At 36.8% G+C, this 20,865-nt stretch overlaps 1 protein-coding gene across 3 annotated transcripts in view; it reads left to right on the forward strand.

Annotated features, from left to right (window-relative positions):
* The window catches only part of AKT3 (AKT serine/threonine kinase 3), a 157,076-nt gene that overhangs the window by 10,548 nt on the left and 125,663 nt on the right, over positions 1 to 20,865 (forward strand). For 2 of the 3 annotated variants that reach the window (XM_054194072.1, XM_054194071.1), the window contains exon 2: positions 2,343 to 2,497. In XM_054194072.1, the coding sequence (XP_054050047.1) occupies positions 2,452 to 2,497 (46 nt within the window). In that variant the 5' untranslated portion in view covers positions 2,343 to 2,451. Of the gene's footprint in view, positions 1 to 2,342; positions 2,498 to 20,865 lie in introns of those variants that run through there. The other variant, XM_054194073.1, reaches the window with a different exon arrangement.

Raw genomic sequence — 20,865 nt, forward strand, 5'->3', positions numbered from 1 at the left:
CTTTATAGTTGGGAAAAAAAAAAAGTCACCTGTGATCACTTCTTAAAGAATGCAAGGAAAGTCTTGTAGGAAAAGCGAACTTAAGTCAGATATTTGGATACTAAAGTGCTTACACTTCCTTCACAGAACAGCTGCTTTTAGGTCACGGTTGTTTGACACTCACCTCTGGCTTTGTAAAGATTTGTGTGTTTGTAATAAGAGCTGATACTGTGCTGTGGTAATCCAGAATGGCAAAACTGCAGGCTGCTTTCAGGCACGTGGCTTAATCTGTCAGGATCTCTTTCCACGCACAGCTGATAGACTTGCTTATCTCTAGTTTGAAGCGCGCAAACAAAAGTTCTGATAATGTATAACCCAGAAGATAACTCTCACTGTAGTAAGGCGGAGGACGTGGAAATGCATGTTCTGGTTATTTCTGCCATACTTACATAAAAGTCTGAACAGCTAAAGCTAGTGAGATCAATTAACAGCAATGAATCAGTTTCATGTCCTTCCAGAACCTTGTAAATAACATTTTCTTTTAACTCTTATGAAAACTCAAAACAATATTTAAGTTTTAAGGCAGGGTGCAGTTGTATAAACACAGGTGTCCTGTGTCCTTTTAGACACAACAGGGAATGATGCCAGTGCAGAAAGCTGTGCATCACCTGCATAGGTCTTGCTGTTATACCTGCCAGTGCCGTGGAGATGTCTCAGAGGCCCTGTATTCAATATTACTTAAACTTTGCAGAAAAAATAGTTCAGTGAAAGCAAAACTGTAAAATGGACACACTTCAGTGTTTCTGTAAAACCAGATTGTGCTACGTTTTTTGTTGCATACCACTTGAAAAAAATACTTATACCAAATTTTATTTTGCACAGCGCAGCATCCATACAGAAGTAGCCTTCCATCTAGCTGCTGTGTGGTGCAAATACACATTTTTCAAATTATAAGTAAGAAATGACCTGCATGTGTGTAATTGTTCAGTTTTTAGCCTGTACTTGGTTGGATTAAACCAGTTTATTTCCCACTCCGTTCTCCATTCATTTTGTTGCACAGATTGCTTCTATCACAGTTGTATTTGTTTCTATCACATGTTTACATTTGTTGGTCAGTCTACTAAATCGATATGTATGTGCTGCATTTGATAGTGCTGAACTGGTGTGCGGGTTCCTGTTCCATGCTAACGCTGTGTACACATGTGCTTCGCTGTGTACAGCCATAGAAGAGTGTTCTTCCCCCATGAGAGAAATCTCTTTTCTTGGCTTTCCACCGTTTTCTAGATGAGCATTATTTGAGTGCTTCTCTTTATTTTGAAGGATGGAGGGGAAAGGCAGTCTGCTGGCAAAAGGAAACCTCTCCTGCCCTCTGGCTTCTCTTCCTACTTGATTGTAGTGCTATTTATCTATTCTTCACAGCTGTTAGGTACTCTGGGAATGAGGTGGTCAGAAGAGAAGGTTGTGGCTTCTGAGAGTGGCGTGTCCTGTTCCAGGGCTAACTTCCCTTCTGTCCCCTGCAAGCTGAGTTTTGTAGGGAAAACAGCACTCTTGTCACTGCCTGGCTTAAAGCCTTGAGAGAATGTGTGCTCCTTCTTTTCATAAACTAAACATTTTTTTTTTTGGTTAATTTGTACTCCTAAGAAGTTGTCTTTCTGTTCGTGTACTTGCAGATGATGCTGTTTTGCTGTTTTTTAAAAACTTCTGGAAGTTAAGGCTTTGTATTGGCTATAATGAAGTTACAGTGGAAGCAGGAAAAATGTTTTATTTTGGCAGCCTTTACTATCTTTTTTTTTTTTTAATTCAAATATTAAAAAAAACTGATTGCATGGCTGATAAACTGGTTAGTACAGATTTTAAGAGTTATGAGGATAACCGTATCTATAATACTTAAGGCTTTGGTTCTAAGCTCCTTTACAGAACCTTTTCTTCCATTTTCTTGCACTCTTGATATGATCAACGTCGCCATAACAGAGGAACCACTTGTCCGTTGCATGGATTCTGACAAATGTGGGAATGGTTAAAGCTCCTGTGGGTTCAGAGTTGGACCTGTGAAACAGTACGGGCACCCTTTCATTTAACAGCATCCTGTGCATTAGTAAGAGAGAATTCTATTGTGCGCATTTTATAAAAGTGCCATACAACTTAAAAATTTAACACATTCTGCATCTTTTAAGTATTACAGTGTTCATGGAAAATGTGCTGTAAGACTAAAAACATGATTCTGTTACATGGTTAATTAGAAAAAAAGCAGATTTTTAATGTGAGCTCAGTTAGTGGAAGACATCAACAAAGACTTTTTTTGTTGGCTGTCAAGTGAGAAAAACAGAAAAGACTTAAATTCTTTCTCTAATATTTCCTTCCAGGCTGACTCATCAGTAGAAATTGGGAAGAGCTGCAGAAGAGAAGCCAAACAGACAAGCTGATAACTCGAAGAAATACTCTTTTGAGTTGGGGGTTCAGAGTGGAGCCATCATGAGCGATGTTACCATTGTGAAGGAAGGCTGGGTTCAGAAGAGGGGTAAGTTCTACCTTTTAATGGAAAGTTCTTCTGGCGTATTGTATGCTGTGTGTAGTGGTATTACATGGTTATGCATATGAGCATTCTTGATTTATCTTCTGGTCTGTAGCAAGCTAATCTGACCATATGGAATTAATGGCCATTAAGGCCTTGGTCTTGTTAATACTTAACCCTCAGCAGTGCCCCTGTTTATAGGGGTAGCTGACAGTGAAGAGGAAGTTGGATTCAGTAATTCCCACTTAACCTTGCTGTTGCAGCTGCTGTCACCCATGTATCAGACTAAGTAGGCTGTTGTGGCAGCTGGAAGAGGTAGTAATAGAGGTGCACAGTAGAAGGTTGCCTAGAAGCTGTTGTGAATGTGATACTTTGTGTGAAACTTCCTAGATGCCAAAATCATTCACTGTGCCTCAGCTTGTATTACGAATGCAAGTACTCCCCATAAAAACAACATAATACTTCCATAAAGCTCAGCATACACCTAATTACTTTGCAGAGCTGGAAGCTGTATGATTAAAGAATATATTCACAATTACAAGCCAGTCTAAAGTATGATTTTCTGTTACATTTGAATTCCTGTAAATTCTTGCGATGTCGCTTTATAACGTGTCACCATGTGATTTACAAATTTGGGAAGGCTGCTATATGTTAAGCTTTGAATGGGAAACCTCTAGAAATATCTGGCATTTGTATCATGTAATGAACTTCAGATGAAATCTTCAGTGCTTCATGCTGGTCTGCTTTGGGTTGTGGTTGTGCACATGATTATTTACAAAAGAATATAATCTCTCCTGCAGAAAGAAGGTGTTCTGGATTATAGGGTGATTTATGCCCTGAGCTTCTGTGATTCTAGCCTAGAAAGATTTAGGCTGGAATAGTGGGAACAAAATTACCCTTTAATTTACAAAGAAATGCATTGTTTCAACAGCAGTGTGTAAAGACAAAGATCATTATTAGCTTTGTTATTGCAGATTGACATTAAATGTCAAAGAAACCAAGAGAATGAGAGAAAAAATTTGTTATTCTGTTATTATTCCTGCATAAATTGTATTTCAGGATGCATTATGGGTAATTTAGATGAAAATAGGCTAAACTATGTGAAGTGTAAGGCCCGCTTCCTATTTTGGAATATATACTTATAACATCAAATTTTACATGACAGGAACTATTTAAAATTTTAACTTATTTTTCCTTCCCATCTTGTTGTCGTTTACTCAGCTTGGGTATCTGATTTACTTTTTTGATTAATTCATACAAATTTCTTTCAAATGTATTAGAAAATGGTTAGGATGATCCAAATAATTTTCTTTTACATTACATCAGTTCCTTCATGTAATATTGCTTGTTCTTGTTACACCCTATTATCAACTCTGTGAGCATCAGATATGCATATATTAATGACTGGAGTCCAGAAAAGGACAATGTACAGTGAAACTCAATGTCTTACTGAATATTTGAAATCCTGAAATGTAAAATAGAGGTTTTCCTCCTCATGCTGTTTTACTGTCTATTAATTGAAGAAAAGCCTACTGAGTTGACATTTTGATGTCGGTTTTGTTAGTAATTATTTTCATTTCTAAGTAAAGATGTTTCATGACATACATTTTTCCTTATTTTAATTAAGTTTGTATGGTATTTTCCCCTTCTTGCTATAGGTAACTGTGTAGGTTTAAGTGGGATTTCTTTTTTTTTTTTCTTAGATCTAATATTGTCCTTAATTTTCTGTGTCTAAGTCTGGTTGTTGGTGGATTAAAGCGTTCATTTTGTTTGTTTCTGAAAACAAAAGGAAAAGTGCAGTGGTGTTTTCCAATGCCAAGAATTTGTAAGCATTTAATTCTATGGTTATACATTTCACATAATTACAATTTCTACGCTGACCTTGCTCTGGAGCAAAAGAATCGAAGTTGTTAAGCACTTTTTTTTTTATTGTTTCCAAGAAAAAGTATCCAATCTTAAGTGAAATTCTGAAAGTTGGAATATGCTCAGTAGACACCTCTTATTTTGGCAGCTAAATGTTCTTTCTCTGTACCAAGAAGCATTGTGGGATTGGGTAAAGCCCCCCTACTTCCGCAAGCTATCACGCTATTACAGTTTTAAAGTGAATTCTCTGATCATCCCCACTTGACGCCCATTGGCTCAGTACACAGGGTGGTTTTGGCAGGTACAAACCAGGTTCCTCTTGGAGGAAGCTGAGCACGACGTCTCTTCTCCAGGCGGACACCCAGTGAACTCCAGCCCCACTGATCGGTCCTTTGGACAGCCCTGAACCACATGTGTGGTGCAATGTTCAATCTGAGGCTCCAGACTGAATTTAACTTGAAATAAAACTCATAAACCCTACAAACTTGAAACATAGGGGCCTGGATACTAGCTGCCTCAGTTGACTGATCTGCTTCTATTACGCCCAATTAGTTGGTCATGTGGTTTTAAAATTGTTCCCTTCAACAGTCAACAAGGTCTGTGATACGTGTAAAGGAACAAAACAATCTCTCTCTGGCATTCACAGCCCAATAAAAGAGTATGAAGATGACCTGAAAGTACTGGGATGAAGAACGGTTTTGAGTAGCAGGCTAATGAGATAGATCATTACAAAGGTGGGTTAAAGTGAACTGAATGTAGGAATGAGAGGGGAGGACTGAAAGTTGAGCTGGGGATCTCTTTCTGAGCTGAGGCTCTGATAGAGAGAGACTGGGGAAGACCGAGTCTGTTAGGGCAGAGTGTTACAATTCTTAATGGCTGTGAAATGCACTGAGAAAATGTTTGCTTTATTATCCTTAGTGCTGTATCCATGTCAATAACAGAGAGCTGAGGGCTATACATTTGTAAGCTTTTAACCCTGATGTTAAGCACTGAAGAGTCGATGTGATGCTACACAGTTGGCTTCAAATGCTCTGTTTTTCTGTGTGTGCTTAAATTATGAACACATTAAAGTATTACTATTTTAAAATCAGCCAGCACTCAAAGTTAAGAAATGCCAGAATTAAGTTTATTTCATTAGGATGATCATACTCAGACTTTGAGTAGTCTTTAGGAGAAGAAGTTTCAGTGTGGTGAGAGTAGATGATACCGAGGAAGAGTAAGCTGGTATATCTGAATGGTCAAACAGGCAGAGATGACAGGTGGGAGGTAAGAACTTTGGACAATAGAAGACCCAAAATGCAAGAGGTAACAAAGCCTGAGAAGCTCAGTGAATTTCAGGTGCGGTCAGGTCCCACCTCACAGGTGAAAGGAAACCCTGAAGCACAGTGTCTGGGCAAGTAATGCAGTCCAGTGAGAACAGATTCAGAGAATGAAATAATTAGTGATGAGGACCTGATACCTATCTACTCTCAGTGCATTTGCTAAGTGAAATGGGCTGGTTCCTGTCTTCGCCTGTGCCCCTTTGGCAATGGTATTGTTCCTGGAGTACATCTTGTGGTTTTCAGTTTCACCTGAAAGGAACCAGGTTTGTGCACTCCAGGGCAGCTCCATGCAGCAAACAAAAGTGTATTAACTAGGGTGATAGGAAGATTTGTTGCAAAAGTGCTCTCCTTATCTGAGCTAAAGTACTAATGCAGATGTACCCTGTGAGACATCAGAACTTGTACAAGCGGAGAGCCAGCGGAACAGTCTTCTTAGAGCAAAGTCTCTGCTCGGGCGAGAGAGGAGTGGGAATGTATTTTGTACAGGTGGTCTTATGGTTGCCCGTGACTTAGTGTCTCAGATGTAGTGATAAGAACCAAGCATCTCACAGCCTTGTGTCCCTGCTCTGCTGCAAAGATATTCTTGTAATTCACTGGCTCACTGTGTTTTGTTTCAGAAAGGATAACGATTTTTCTTTCTTCTTTCTGTTCTCCAGTTCTGTAGCCAGATTAGGAGAGAGATGTGTTGTCTTGCTTTATGAGTTTCTTTTTTAGGTGGCACCAGTGTTTTTCCTTCTAATGCATACAGGTGAAAGGGAAGTGATCTTGACTAAAAATCTGAAACACAATGATCCAAATTTTGCTGCCCATATGCAGAAGTTAAATATATGTACTTGACATTTATGCAGATAGTGTAAGGACTGCAGTAATTGCTGAAATGACTGTTACATTTTGAATTTGCTTATAATCCCAACGTTTTGCAGAGTGTGGTTTTTTAAAATTATTTTAAGAGTTAGTATTTTTAATTTTACTTAACGTGTTTTTACTGTATATACTAAATTAAATTTAATGTTTTATGGGGGGGATATGTTTTTAATTTATCAGTTTGGAAACAGTTGTTTTTTTGAATGAATGAACATGCTTAGTATGATTAGAGCTGTATCATTAGAAAAGTGGGTTTTATGCATATAATTCAGGAGGTATTTTTTTCTTTAAAGCTAAAGTTTCCTGAGTTGCAGAGTTGACCTTGTCTGTGGTCTATAATAGTCACAACAATTAGATTTAAGAATCATTAATAACTATGCTTAATTGCAACCTAATTTCTTTATATATAACCTGTGCACAAGATTTCAATTAGTTTAAACATATGAGAAGTTTTAAGGGTCTTTGTTACCATGTTATTAAAAGATCATTTGGGACAAAGGAAAAATTGACACAGATGCTAACTTTTTAAAGGACCCAGTTTTAAATTTATCATGTCAACTAACTAACTTTTTTTTTTTAATTGAGAGAGTAGGGTGTGTGTTGTTTGGTTTGGTTTTGTTTTTTTTTTTCCTGTTTTTATCTGGGGAGAATATACCTAATGTGTATTGCATAACAAGATGGCTAAACCATTACTTAAAGACGAAGCAAAATCTTGTCAGTTTAAGTCAGTGCTTCTGTTGTCATACTTCAGTTACCACGCCTCTGTTTGGGCTTCTGCATTCAAGTGTGTTACATTATCTAATGTTGTTTGTCATGGCAACCTTTACATACCTTACATGATATGTTTTTACCCAAATTATCTTGAATAGATAATGTGTCTGACTTGCTTATGGGGGTGACTTAAATATAATCTCACAATTTTTGATGTTCTCATTTTATCTCACAACGTTCCCCTGAAGTACAGAAGTACCAGTATACCAATTTTATAGAGAGTATAAATTTGCTGTGGCTTAACCATTACAAATTAAGAAGTTTGATGTAATGGATGGTTAAAAACAGATGTCATGAAGCTTTCCTGTAATGAGATTGTCCTGTAAACAGTGTATCACTGAAATACTGTAATACCATTTTTCACTCAATGTTTTTTTTTTTTTTAATACAGCCTTTCATAACTTCTTAGTATCCAGAAATGAATTACCTGAAGTAGGGTTAGTATTTCTAAACTCATAGAGTTTATAGAATAAGATGTGTTTGATCTGCTGTGATGAGATTCACTCAATTGCTGGTCTGTTTTCATTTCTGCAATTCAGGACATGATGCAGGTAACATGGGATTTTAAGAAATAACCGCGTGGAAAATATTTATTGTTGTTATATCTACTATCAAGAAGAATAAATAGTGTAGTGGAATAAATCTGTTGTTCCAAATAGGAATGCAATTGTTGGTTAAAGTACAAATTATTTACAGTCTTAGGGTAACATGTCTTCCCCTCCCCTCCTCTCCCCCCCCCCAATCCAGAAGAAGAACTAAGTAATTTAATTTAATGGACATTGGGTTTTACAGTTGAACTAAGACCAAACAGATGTTAATTTTGGAAATAAACACTGGAGATTGAGTTCATATGGTATGGTTGGTTGGTTTGGTTTTGGTTTGTTGTTGGTTTTTTGGTTTTTTTTTTTTTTTTTTTTTTGGGTGGGGGCAGGAATGCCTTGATGGAAGAATTAATCTCAGAAGTTATGGTACTAATTGAGTGTTATTCACAACCTGTCAGAAATCTTGTTTGCAGATTGTCTGAATTATTTGAGTAGTTTAACACACCTCTAATAAAGACAAATTTAAATAGACTATCTTGAACATCTGCTACACAAAGTAGAAGAAATTTAAACTATTTTTTCTAATTGTGTTGCTGAATAGTAGTTTAAGGTAAAGTCTTCATTGATGAACAACTTGAAACTAAGTAAGCCTTTCTTATCATAATCTTCCTACTCTAATTCTATCTAATTAATAGAAAATGTGAATTACTGTAAAGTTCCAATAAAATACATGAATGTAAAAGAGGCAGCTCCATGAGGACCAAAGAGAGAAAAAATGACAGTGCAAGCTCTCTTATATAAATGTTTATACATCCATCTATCTGAACAATTTTTTTTTTTAATTTCACAAATAGAGATTTCTATATCATGCACTCAGTATAGAAATGGATTTAGGTAAACCTGTAAAGTTACTTGCAGTCAGGGAAACCTCACACTTTTTTTTTTTTTTTTTTTTTTTTTACTGCCACATACACTCTGAGCAGAGATCTGTGTATTTAGAGGCTGTTTTCCTGCAGCTGCCCCACTGGGAGAGGAGAAGGGCCCTCTGTACCATTCCTCTGTCCCATTCACTTTGTAGTTGAGTACGAAGCTCTTCTTTTTGGAATAATTATAACCTTTTTAACCTTACTTGTCCCTGAAGGAAGGTCAGAACCATGTGAAAATCTGACAGTAGATGTAACTAGGATGAGTGTGGGGTGTTCTCTTTGCTAAATAACTGTTTATTCCAGGTGCTTTTTAGGTAGTAAATAGGTGAGTGTTATTTTTGCAGCTCTCCACTTTGGAATATTACCAGTTTCTGCAGGTAAAAGCAGTTTGCTATAAGTAACAGAAGCCTGAAACACAAGGTATTTTAAACAGTCCCAAGATTTTTCTCTGCAATATCTTTGCTGATTACCAGTTTAGATAATTGTGCATGGTTGATTAATTTTTGAATTGTTTTTGTTTCAATGTAGCTGTAATACAGCCTGTTCCCAGTTTTTAAATGGTTCTACAGTTGTGATTCTGATTGGTAAAAATGATGCTCTTCTAGATGCAGCTGTATTGTAGATGATAGTGGCTAAAATTCTGTGTATGTTATTTAATTAAATATACTAGTTCCTACCACTAATATGTCAGATAGAAGTAATACATTCAAAGGGAGGAAGATGTTATCCTATGTTTGTATTAATAGGGTATTATTATACCTCATGGTATAATAATGGTTTGTTTCCATGGAACGTACCTGGGAGTATCGTGTTTGACCTTGGTGCTGTTGATTTTCAGATTTTTGAAAAGTTGAATAAATTCAATACCTAAACAGAATCCCTGTTTATTATTATCCTTTCAGTGGCTTCTAAGGCATGTTTCTGGTTCTTATCACCTTGGGCTTTGGGCTTTCACGTGTCCTGAGTTTTGTGGTAGAAAAGTGCTTTTACTATTCCTGACTACAAGAAGTTGCTTGTTATACAGGAAAACACCTAGGCAGTGGGGTTTTTTGAGTATTCTGGACACCCTGGCATTCTTGTATGTCTGTTCCATTTCCTATGTAATGAATGCTGCGTTATTGCTCGTGTTCTGAAGGTTTTCTCCATTGATACCAGTTTGTTACCCATGAGGGCAATGCTTTTAAAAGAAGAAAGGTTAACATTCTCTGTTGCAGGGATGAGGGAAGCAAGATACTAACAACTCATTGTCCTTTTCCTGCTCACAACCCTTCTGGCCTGGCAGTACTGCATGACCAGCAGATACTGAAAGTATGCTGTTGGGGAAGATTTTGAGGCACCATTTCCCAAATATGTGTTTTCTATTTAATAAACTCCTGCTTTTTATTTTTACTTAAAGCTTTAGTAGTCACACTGTGGAATACCTTTGGCACTCTGGAATCTGTTGATTAAACCTAAATTCATTGGTGTTTGTGTTACTTCAACATGGAAGGTGGTGTTATTGTAAGGATAACATGCTTGCAATACCAGGGCTTTTGATATCTCATTAAAAAATAGTCTTCTCTCAATATACCTGCATGACAGTCCAACAAATCTCCCAAGTCTTTGTGCTTCCTTTTATTTCAAAAGCAATCCATGTACCTGTGCTTCTCACCTCAGCTAGGTCAATCAGCTTATGCCTCTGTGGAACCCACTTCTTTTATACTACCCCTGCTGTAATCGTCAGAAACATTAATCAGGTCAACAGCTGTGACTTGAAACTAGGTCCTGAAGGAGTTCTAGGACTGGACTGAGAAGTCAAAAGTTTTAGGGCATGAATATCAAAGAGGGAATTGAGACCGCAAATTGAGATATCAAAAAATAAGCTTTCAGAAGAGATCAGGCTAGTGATGATTTAGTGAATGAACAGAAGGTGGAGGACGAGCGAAGAAGGTTTTGTAACCACTTAGGTGCTGTCTTCGTTGCCATATGTTTTCTTGGAGGAACAGTTGGCCCTTCATGAGCGTCTCTACAACCCATTGACAAAATGAAAGGGTTTTTCCCACCAAAACATAGTAAGAAGATGGTGGTGGTGCCTGGGATTTATTCATCCTCCAACTTATTGAGAGCAGTTTGATCTTTCCTAAATTGCAGGCAAAACAGTGTTGCTCAGTTCCAGTAGCACAGACCTTGGCTTGTGCTGGGAGGGTTTCCTGGGTCTCAGGGTAGGTCTCCATTAGTACATAATATAGCACGATAGGAGTGAATCTGTCAAGAGGTACTTGGATTTTGGTGTCCACACTATCTATGTATGTTTCCAGAGCTTTGCTTTGGACTCGCTGTCCTGTCTGTTCCTATGAATTTAGAGTCTTTTGGCAGTGGGAATGTATGAGGTGTGGTCACCGTGTAAACCAAAGCTCGTAATAGCTGATAATTGGGAGATCTGCTTCAGATGTATGCCCCTTATCTGTCATGTAGATTACCTGCAGTCTCATTTTTTCCAGTCCTCTTTAGTACCGTCTCTAATGACGTCCCAGCTAGTCTGTGTTGTTATTGATTACTTCCCTTGCAAATCAGGGCAGTGTTAGCTTACTTTTTATAAATCTAAGTACATTTCTTTGTAATCATATTATCGCAATTGACATCTTGTTTACTGTAAATTCTGAATTTGCTTTCTTACAGAGTGCTTTCTTAAAACTGATAGGAAGATAGGAAATTAATGTCAGATAGCCAGCACACTGATAAGAAAACACATTCCCTTTTTCAAGATATGTTCTGAAGTTCACTTTCAAAATGTTGTCTGTCTTGCCTTTGGGGACAGTCTTCCTAAAAATATTTATTACAATATGGTAGCATATTAACTGTGTAAAATTAGAAAGTTCCCAGTTTCATTAGTTGTTGTTACCATTTTTACATTAAAATTTCAAACTGCATAATCCTCAGTTATTCACATTTGAACAGCTGAAATATAAAAATTTTACTGGGGATAGCTTCCTGCTGGTCTTTTATCAACATTGTCATGCTAAGAAAGTTACTAAAACCAGAATAGTCTTCACGGATGGCTGCTAACTATGCCTGGATAATGAGAACCACACCACCTAAGAGAGATCTGATTGCTACTTTATGCAAGTGCTGTGCTCTTGGTTGCAATAAGCTCATGGACAACTATGTTTGTAATGAAGAAAGATGTGTAAGATGGTAAAAATTATGTAAAGAATTGGTCCAACAGTATCTTAAATTTGGCACTCACTATCGTGGGTTTTAACCTGAGTTTGTCCAAGTCAGTTTCCCTCAGATGAAATGGAAATAGTATTGCTACTTCACCTCAGAGGCCTACCTCCTGAATGTGAGTTTGTTCATCCTTGTGAAATTTCTGAGTGCCTTACATTTCAATATTCATGCTTTTAAAAATGTAATTGTTTATATAGGAAGTAGAATGAGTCTAACAGTAGTTGAAGTTCAGCCTGATGGAGAAACAGTGGATTTTAGGGTTTTGTTTATCCTCCTGATGCGTTGCAGAGGAAGAGGTGAAATCTGTTACAGCATACAAAGGGAGGAGTTGTTAATAAAATGCAAAAAAATAGCTGTCCTTTATCAATTCTTAAGATTAGATTTTTTGCTAGATGTCCTCAAGAGAGACTGGAGGAGACCCCTGAACAGCGATTACTGGGAGTAATCAGTAGGAACATGACAACATCTCTACCTGTACTTACACTCTTTTGACCCAATGATATATAATGGCAATGATATATAATATACCCAAAAGTGGTATAATTTTTACACATGTGAAAATATTTGCAAAATAGTGTGCTTTAATACAGCACTGATTGCTTTGCTTTAAAGCTAGTATTCATTCACTTTGTTTTGAACCGTGCTGGCTTTTATAACATCATGACAGTTTATGTATGCTGACTAATACATTGGGAACTTTTCTGAACAAGTTTATTCTTATCTTGAGAAACAGCAGCAACTACTGTATTTTAATTAGGAGCTTGTGAACTTGCCCTCAATAGATGCAGTTTCATGTTTACTTGAAACTTGTGTTAAGTGGAAGCTGTTGCCGAAATGGGGGAAGTGTCATGTCCTCTTCTTGCTCAGTTGTGTTGGCACTTGCGCTCATAATGGTGACATGGTGAATCATACCAGGAAATTTATCTGGCTGAAAATGAATCTATTTTTATTTTTCTAGCTGACTTTCAGATGGATCATTTCCCTGACCTGACTCACCGTGTAGCTGCACAAACAGTAGTGCTGGCACACCAGGGAAAGCGCGAGCGGTAGGACACCTCCTTCCCAGTGGCAGCCGCCACCTTTGCAAGAGTAAATCGGTTACAGAACTGCACCTAAAACTTAGGTTATCACTATGACCAGACTGCAGCACAACCCGTTTGTATTTCAAGATGGTTTTCTTTGAAGTTCATGTTTAGAAAAGGGCCATTGATTGACTCTCTGTACTAGCTGTAAACGTGATGGAATTCAAAATTGCCACCAGGAGGTTAGCTAGTTCCTGTTCCTCTGTGTTTATAGTTTTTAAACAAACAGTAATTTTGAACAGAATACTGACTTGGCTAATGTCTGAAACATTAAGTGGTTCCTTAATCCAAATGATACAGTGGCTTTGTAATCCTCTTGGTTTTAGAGTTTGAAAGCTGTTTAAAAAAAGTATTTTAACCAAAAATATACCCAAAGCTTATGATAGACAGATAGTCTTCTGAGGCTAGTTACTTGTTGGCTTCTGGCTATTTCTCTAAAATTGTACTAATGGTTCTCAGGGTTCAGAATATACTGTGTTGATGGACAATCAGTGAAACTTCAGATAATGCTAATTTTTAAGCCTCTTGAGATTTCTGTAGAGTTTCTGCAGTAGATTTTCCATAGAGTTTCTGCTACATTTGATAGAATTCCTGTAAAAGTAGACTTTGGCTGAAATTCATTCTTTGCAAGCCCACTTCTGGGTTTGTTTGGTTATATACCAAAATGTGGAGATAGATCAAGATCTTTATGATTTCAACTTGCACAATGAATATTTGAAATGAATTTTTGTCATAGACGTTTGTATTTGGGATCCCTTTGGATGATTTTCGATCACAGCCAAGATCTTACCCATTTAATTTACACCATGTGCATAGGATTTTATGTGGAACTGTTATTGGCACAGAGAGGCTTATGTAGAGCTGATGATCCAAACATTCTTGCTCCGAAGGAGACTGGGAATTGCTGTTATGTGCAGCAGTGTGGGAGGCCATGCTGATACTAGACCAAATAGATAAATTTCATGGTGAATGAAGTGTCACATTCTCCAGGCACATACAAACACCTTGTAGTTTCCCATTTCCCTCAACCATACTGCTAGCTCTCTTCTCTAATAAAAATAAAAAAACACCACAACCCCCCACAAAACAAACAAACAAAAAACCCAAAACCACAAAACAAACAAAAAACCCCCGAATAAACCTAGCTTTTTTTAAAGATCCTTTGTAACACTTTGTGTTTCCCTGCACCCTCTGCAAGAAGATAGTTTAGCTATTATTTAGTCTACAAAGAAAGAGTTAGGGAAACAGTTACAGTGATAGTGCATTATTTATGGTATATAATAGCTGTGTAATACATACTTATGTAGAAGTCTAAGTGAGTCTAAGTGAGCCTCCCAAGTATCAGTATAGTCATTAACAGATAATGCCACAACTGTTGAGTGTATTGGTAGTGAAGGTTTAAATAACCTGCTGTATAGATAAGTAATAATGATTATTACCTTTGGTAATAAAAGCTTGACCCACTCAAACAAGGTCACGTTCTAAAAAATTCTAATATTAATAGGTATTTTGAGTGTTTTTGATGAACATACTCCAATAATTCAATTTATTCTTACATAAGAACATAAAATCTGGATTAGTTTTGGTTTCTTGTAATGAATGTTCCTGTAATAGAGGTAACAAGTTGTTCCTCCAGAGCTGGGTAAAATAAGGGGGAGAAAAAAGCTCTTTTTATTGACAAGCAACGTGAGTGCAAAAGCGTCACTGTCTGGTCGTCCATAGTGTGTCTGACCTTTCCTTACAAAAGGAAAATATCTCTGTAATAAAGTGAGCTTTGCTGGATAAAAAGTCACAGGTCTTCATATTCAGTGAAATAATTGTCACCGGTAAATTGCCTCACAATAGGCATTTGTATTTTTGTAGTGAATACAGTCCTGCATTAGAGCTTTAGCATATTAATAGCCTGTCCTTTCTTGCAATCCACTTTATTCCTTAAAAGCCATCCGTGGTTGGTAGGCTGTTAACGTCAGTGTATTTGTAGCTGTAGTGGAGAGGAAAGTTTTATACTGATGAGATGCACAGTTTATAAAAAGGGTGGCTTACTACAATCTCTGTCTTTTGCCGATGGACATATTTAAAAATGCTCCAAATATCTTGTACTCTTTGGAGTTCCTTGAAAATCTGTTTGTATTCCTTCCCTTAGAGTGTGCATATTTTATTTTTTAATACACAAAGCAAGAAATGAACGCATTCATTAACATTTTAATCTTTCCTCAGAATAGATAAATATTAACAATTGCTCTCTACCAAGAAATTCGATGCATCGTGATTTAACCAGTGCTTGAAGAACACATTATTAAATGCTATTTAGAACAAACTGTATAGGAAAAGAATGGTGTTTAAAAATACACCATCTTAAATACAAACGGTTTAGTGTACATAAAGCCTTACAGAGGCTTAAAATCAGAAAAATAGGGCTGAACAAGGCATGTAAAGATGTCAGTTTCCTTAAGTCCTCATTGTGAGAAAAGAAGTGGATCTTTTTTTTCAAAACTAACTGCACTGAATTGCCTTTTTAACTATGGAATGATGTGAGCTGCTGTGGAGCCTGGGATACAGACGAGGTACCGAGAGCGGTGAAGATCAGGAGAACTTTCTCAGAGTCTGTTGTAAAGATAGTCTCTGAGGAAATAGCCTTTTATGCTCATGCTGTGTGGAAGAGCGCTTTCATTTCTGAAAGAGAAACATGCAGTGATAGTTTCAGCTTCTGCTGTAGTTGGAGATTCTATACCTGATTTGAAATGATAAAAATGGAAGAATTAGAATGCTTTACAGATATTTTCCTTATGGTTCATAGTGTAACTGCTATTCCTGGGGTAAAAGTTGTCAGTAGTTTTGCTACACCTTTCCCTTGGCCACAGTTGTTTTCTGGTCTTGTTTGAAAGAGTCACTGGTAAATGCTATTTTTGCATGGTTCTAAGCAGCTGGTGGCCTGTTGAAGGTAGAGAGTGATTGATAAAATGGGAAGGATACAGAGAATGGAGACATTTAAAAGATGGGTTGGACGGTCTGGGAACGTGACCAACTTTGGTATAGAAATGAAGTAACTGTCACTAGATACAGTAACATCAAAGAAGAAAAAATAGAGAAAATTTAATGTGAGGATAGGGTTTCAGAAAAATATATTACTGAAAGCTCACATTGGAGAGACTGGTAATTTTTAATTTCTTAAGAAATCATAAGAAGTTTCTGTAACAGAGAAAAATTCCATGGTAATTGCAGTAACTTCTGAGATGCTGCAACATGTCCTTGTCCTTCAGTGATTAGAAGATGAAGTTAAATGGAAAACATTATCTTTTTTCTTGTTTGTTTTGTTTACAATGCTATTATGTAATTATAAGAAAAAAAATCTAAACAAATATAATTAATTTGTGGAAACTCCCAGCTCAAATACTACACTGGAAAGTAAAGGAATACAAGAAGGGAATAAATTTATGTATCATGGTAGTAAGGTGCCTGTAATTTGGGGATTTCATTAAGGAGATAGCATTACAAATTAGCAAGGCAACAGTTTCATTTACCAATTAAATAAGATATGGTCATAAAAATCCATGTTTTAAAGAGCAGGGTGTGAAACTTCAACTCAGATATTTCTTTCCATCTAAACATATGGATGTGAAAGCTGGAAATCTAACAAAGGTACAGACATCTAAATGCCTTTGAAAGCAAATGCCTTAGAAAAATACTATGTATTAAATGGAATGAATTTATAACAGATGCCAAGATTCATTAGACAGCTCAAAAACCCCTTGGCTCTAAAGTTATCCAGAAAAGAAGATGGAATTATCATCTGGAACATATGTTAAGAATGAAGCCAGAGCATCTGTCATGGAAAGCATGCCACTGGGCAGCTGGAGGAACACGCAAAAAGCACCAACTGAAAGAACCTCTCCATTTAACAATGCCTAAGGTAAAAAAAAATGGTGTGACATTGCACTGGATGTGCAAGGAGTGGCTCAGAGTAGGGAAAAACTGCACAGGGCTTTTTGGCTTTTCCATTTTTTTCCAGTGTGTGTAAATTGAAGGTTTTGGGTTGTTTTCTGTTAAGATTGCAGATAGTAAGGGATGATTAAAAATTGAAGGTCAGAATTAAAAAGTACAGATTAAGTACAGTACTTAATTGTTATGCATTCTTATTTATTTTAGAATTTGTGTGTAAGTTCTTCAGCCATGAAAAGCGAAGGAAGGTTGTGTAATTAAATAAATCTTCAGATGCATTCCCACTGATTGTCTTAATCTGTAATAGAGCATTCAGGGTTACTTGGATAAAATTCCAGAATTTTATTCAAGTAACCTACAGGTAATGACTGTAGTATAGATTTTCTTTTCTCTGAGAACCCTTGCTCTTTTCTTTTTCTACTTTTTGTCACTTTGCAGGAGTTCTGGAGTTTCTGAACTAGCAGCTTTCTGCACTATACTGTCTTTTAACTTGCCCTAGTATTAGCCTAATGTTACAGAGGCTTGTACTAGAAACACCTTAGCAGAATTAAAATTTCGTAAAGTACTTGTAGTTGAAATGTAAGCTTTCAAATCTCTCAATCTGTCTCTTGATCTTGTGTTATGCAAAACATTTTTTTTAAAGATATAACAATCTGAATGAAGTTTGTCCAAAGTAAGTATTCAGTAATCAGTAATTCAGTCTTAAATCTGGTAAACAGCATTGTTTTGTTTTCTTTTTTCCTCTTATGATTTTCCTGGGGGAAAAAAAAAAAGTCTTCACTCAGTAACATGGAGGCACTCCAAGCAAGTGCGTGTGTGTGATGTGGCTTTTTTAAAAAAAATTGCGTTGCTTTGGTTTTTTCCCCTCGTTGAATCATCTCATTGACACCCAACCTAACATGTGGGAATGAATGCTTCCTGTGAGAAGTTTGAACAACTCGTTCATCTTCTAGATGCATTTTATGGGTCTAAGTAGTGAACCAAGACTGTTAGTTCCACTTAGCAGGGTAACAAGTTTAGGCAAAGTGAATGCTTTTCTGTTTCTTCCACTTACAGTATCATGAGGGTTACAGCGATTATTTCTTATTGCCTCATAAAGGTGAGAAGAGCTTGCAAATGCAATTCAGCTGCACTTAAAGGCTCAACAATTCAGGAAACATAATTTGTTTTTACTTTTCTTTTAAAATATTTGCAGATATTGTTGTCCCCTTTACACATTTCGTGTTGGTGGAACTCAGTTTAGATGCCTTCCTCCCATGCGTTGGAGGTAGGGGATCTAGCTGTTTTCTGTCCTTCAGAGCCTTCTTAAACAGATTCTGCTTCTGATTTATTGTGTAATGAGATCCAGTTAGGACTGTATGTAAAGCATTGCATAACAAATTTTTATCAGAGGTTTTCCATTCTGCCAAATTCAGAGCAGCCTTTGGTTATGTTACATGGAAAAATAAACCCAGTGCACCCCTGAATATCTTCTCTCCTTTTGTTTCTATGACCATGTGCCCTTTTGTTTGCTTGGCAACTGAAATTAAGTTTGTAATAAAGTACTTTCAGTAGTACTAAAGGCAGGCTTCAAAGTTATGTCTCTGGAAATAAAAGTAGTGAAAAGACATTGTGTGGTATACTATTTCAAGTTACGTGTTGAGTAGTATTTTGAAATACAGTTGTCCTGGGCTCACTGCTAAAGATTTCTGCTGAACAGTACATAACAATAAAAAATATTCAAGAGCTAAAAATACAGGATTACTACATGCTTTGACCTGTGGTCAGTGAGTTGGCAGGAGTAGCCTTGTATTGTTTGTTCAAGGTTTGTTTGAAGAGAACAATTATAGGATGATCATTAAAAATATTGAGATACTATTTTTCAGGAACAGAGGATTAAAAACACACCTTGGAGAAAGAGGGTTTTAAAGTATTCAGTTGGATTGCATTAAACAAAGTAGGAACAAAAAGAAAACATTGCATAAATTTTCATTTGAAATATACTGAATTCTAGTTATTGAGGAAGTAGTTGTTTATGGAAATGGTGTATTTTTCTATGCATTTTCCTTGCCACGTTTTGAAACAATATACTACAAACTGTAATTTAACAGAATCTTAATCTCTTAGAGATAGGGGGTCTCCAGTCGGATGAAGGGAGACCCTCAGCAGATTTTTCCCAAAGATTGAAGGAAGAATTCACCACTCCCCCCCTTTCGATGCAGTCAAAATCTAACTAGACCTACAGGGCCGGGTTGATGCTCTTGAATGAGTGATTCTCTGGTATAGAATTCTGTTTTACACAGATGAGAGCATGTGGGCTCCCAGAGTACAGCTCTGCTGAGTTTATGCCAGACTTTTGGCTAAATTAGTTCTGTAATAAAATTGGAATGTTTCAGTCTTTGTTTTTCTGCTGCGTAGGGTCAGCATGCCTGCATTATTTTGTCCTTGTCCCTGACTCAACTTTATTCCTTTCATTGTAGCTGGTTTGAGATGTTTTGGGAATTGCCTGTGAAGGAAGACTGGCATTTCCTTCCACTTTCCCTTTGGGTGTACTGCTGAATGTAGTCACTCCCTCCTCCCAGGAACAGTTACCTGTAGTTAAGGTTAACATGAATAACAGTGTCAGGCAGCAACAAGCAAATGGGAGAGAGCTGACTTCTTCCCAAGCTAGGGAACTAGAGCACTGGATTGGAATATGAGAGGAGATGTATGGATAAAGTCACCATTTTATTTTAATTCAGTTTAGGATTCTAGTTAAAGTTCAAAGTTCAACTGCTGCCCACAGTTATTTCTGTTGCCAGCCTGAAGGTGATGTGACTCGGACTCTCTCAATGAGTCCACGTGGTCTAGTTAAAGATCCAGGTGGAATGAGAAGTGCTCCATGTTTTCCCCATTAAACTGAGTGTGGAATAACAAGTATAACTCATATCCTGTTAAAAACAAAATAGAAATTCCCCTCCAAATCCACTTTTCTTAAAATCTAAGTAATCTTTAATTTTATAATGTTTGAAGGTGATCCATGATTGTTGGCAAGGTTGTGTTTATGATGATGAGAGTGCTTCGTGTGTATAAAAAACTGTTCATTGAACAAATGGACAGTTGCGCTTTAGTTGCAGTGTGGATATGTGAGTCTTAATAAGAAAATGGAAAAGTATATCACCTCCTCATTAACCTCACTAAGGTAGGTGAACTACTACAGCTGTCCTTATGTTGCAAATTATGTACCAAAATAACTAGTTAACTTCAAAAATATTGGCCTGTGTTCCCAACAAGGCTGCCAATTTAGATTATGTATTGATACCTTTTTATTGGCCTTAAAAATGTAGTGCTGGAAGAGATTTTGAGTGTTAGTTGTCTATCCCCCATTTTGATGCTGAGTCAAAACCAAAAGACATCCTTGCACAATGTTTGTCTAGGGTGTTCTTGAAAGCTCTATCAACCTTCTGACACGAAGTTGTTCTGCAACTTAACAAACTTTATTTGGACCAACTTTCTAACAATATGTAATCTAAATTTCCCTGCTGATCAGTTTTTGTACTGCCATCTGTAGATGTGAAGCACAATTAATCGCTGTCCTCCTTATGAGACTCGCATATTTTAAGATTATTATATTCTGCCTTCCTCTTATTCCCTACCATATTCTCTGTTCTAGGCTAAGTCCAGCCAGTTATTTTAACTGTACTTCAAACTTGGAATTTTCTTACAAACAAACAAAGAAAAAACTTTATACTCTTGTTGTTCTCTCAGGACTTTTCCCAATTTTGATTTTTTTTTCTTAATTTGCTAGCATGCAAAATTGGTAAATGGTGATATTTCAGAGCTTTTATCTTTGCCTAATAGAGAGGAATAAATTCATGTTTTCTTTTTTTTCCCTTGATT

The sequence above is a fragment of the Rissa tridactyla genome, chromosome 3, assembly GCF_028500815.1.
Source record: "Rissa tridactyla isolate bRisTri1 chromosome 3, bRisTri1.patW.cur.20221130, whole genome shotgun sequence".
Classification (NCBI taxonomy): Eukaryota; Metazoa; Chordata; class Aves; order Charadriiformes; family Laridae; genus Rissa; species Rissa tridactyla.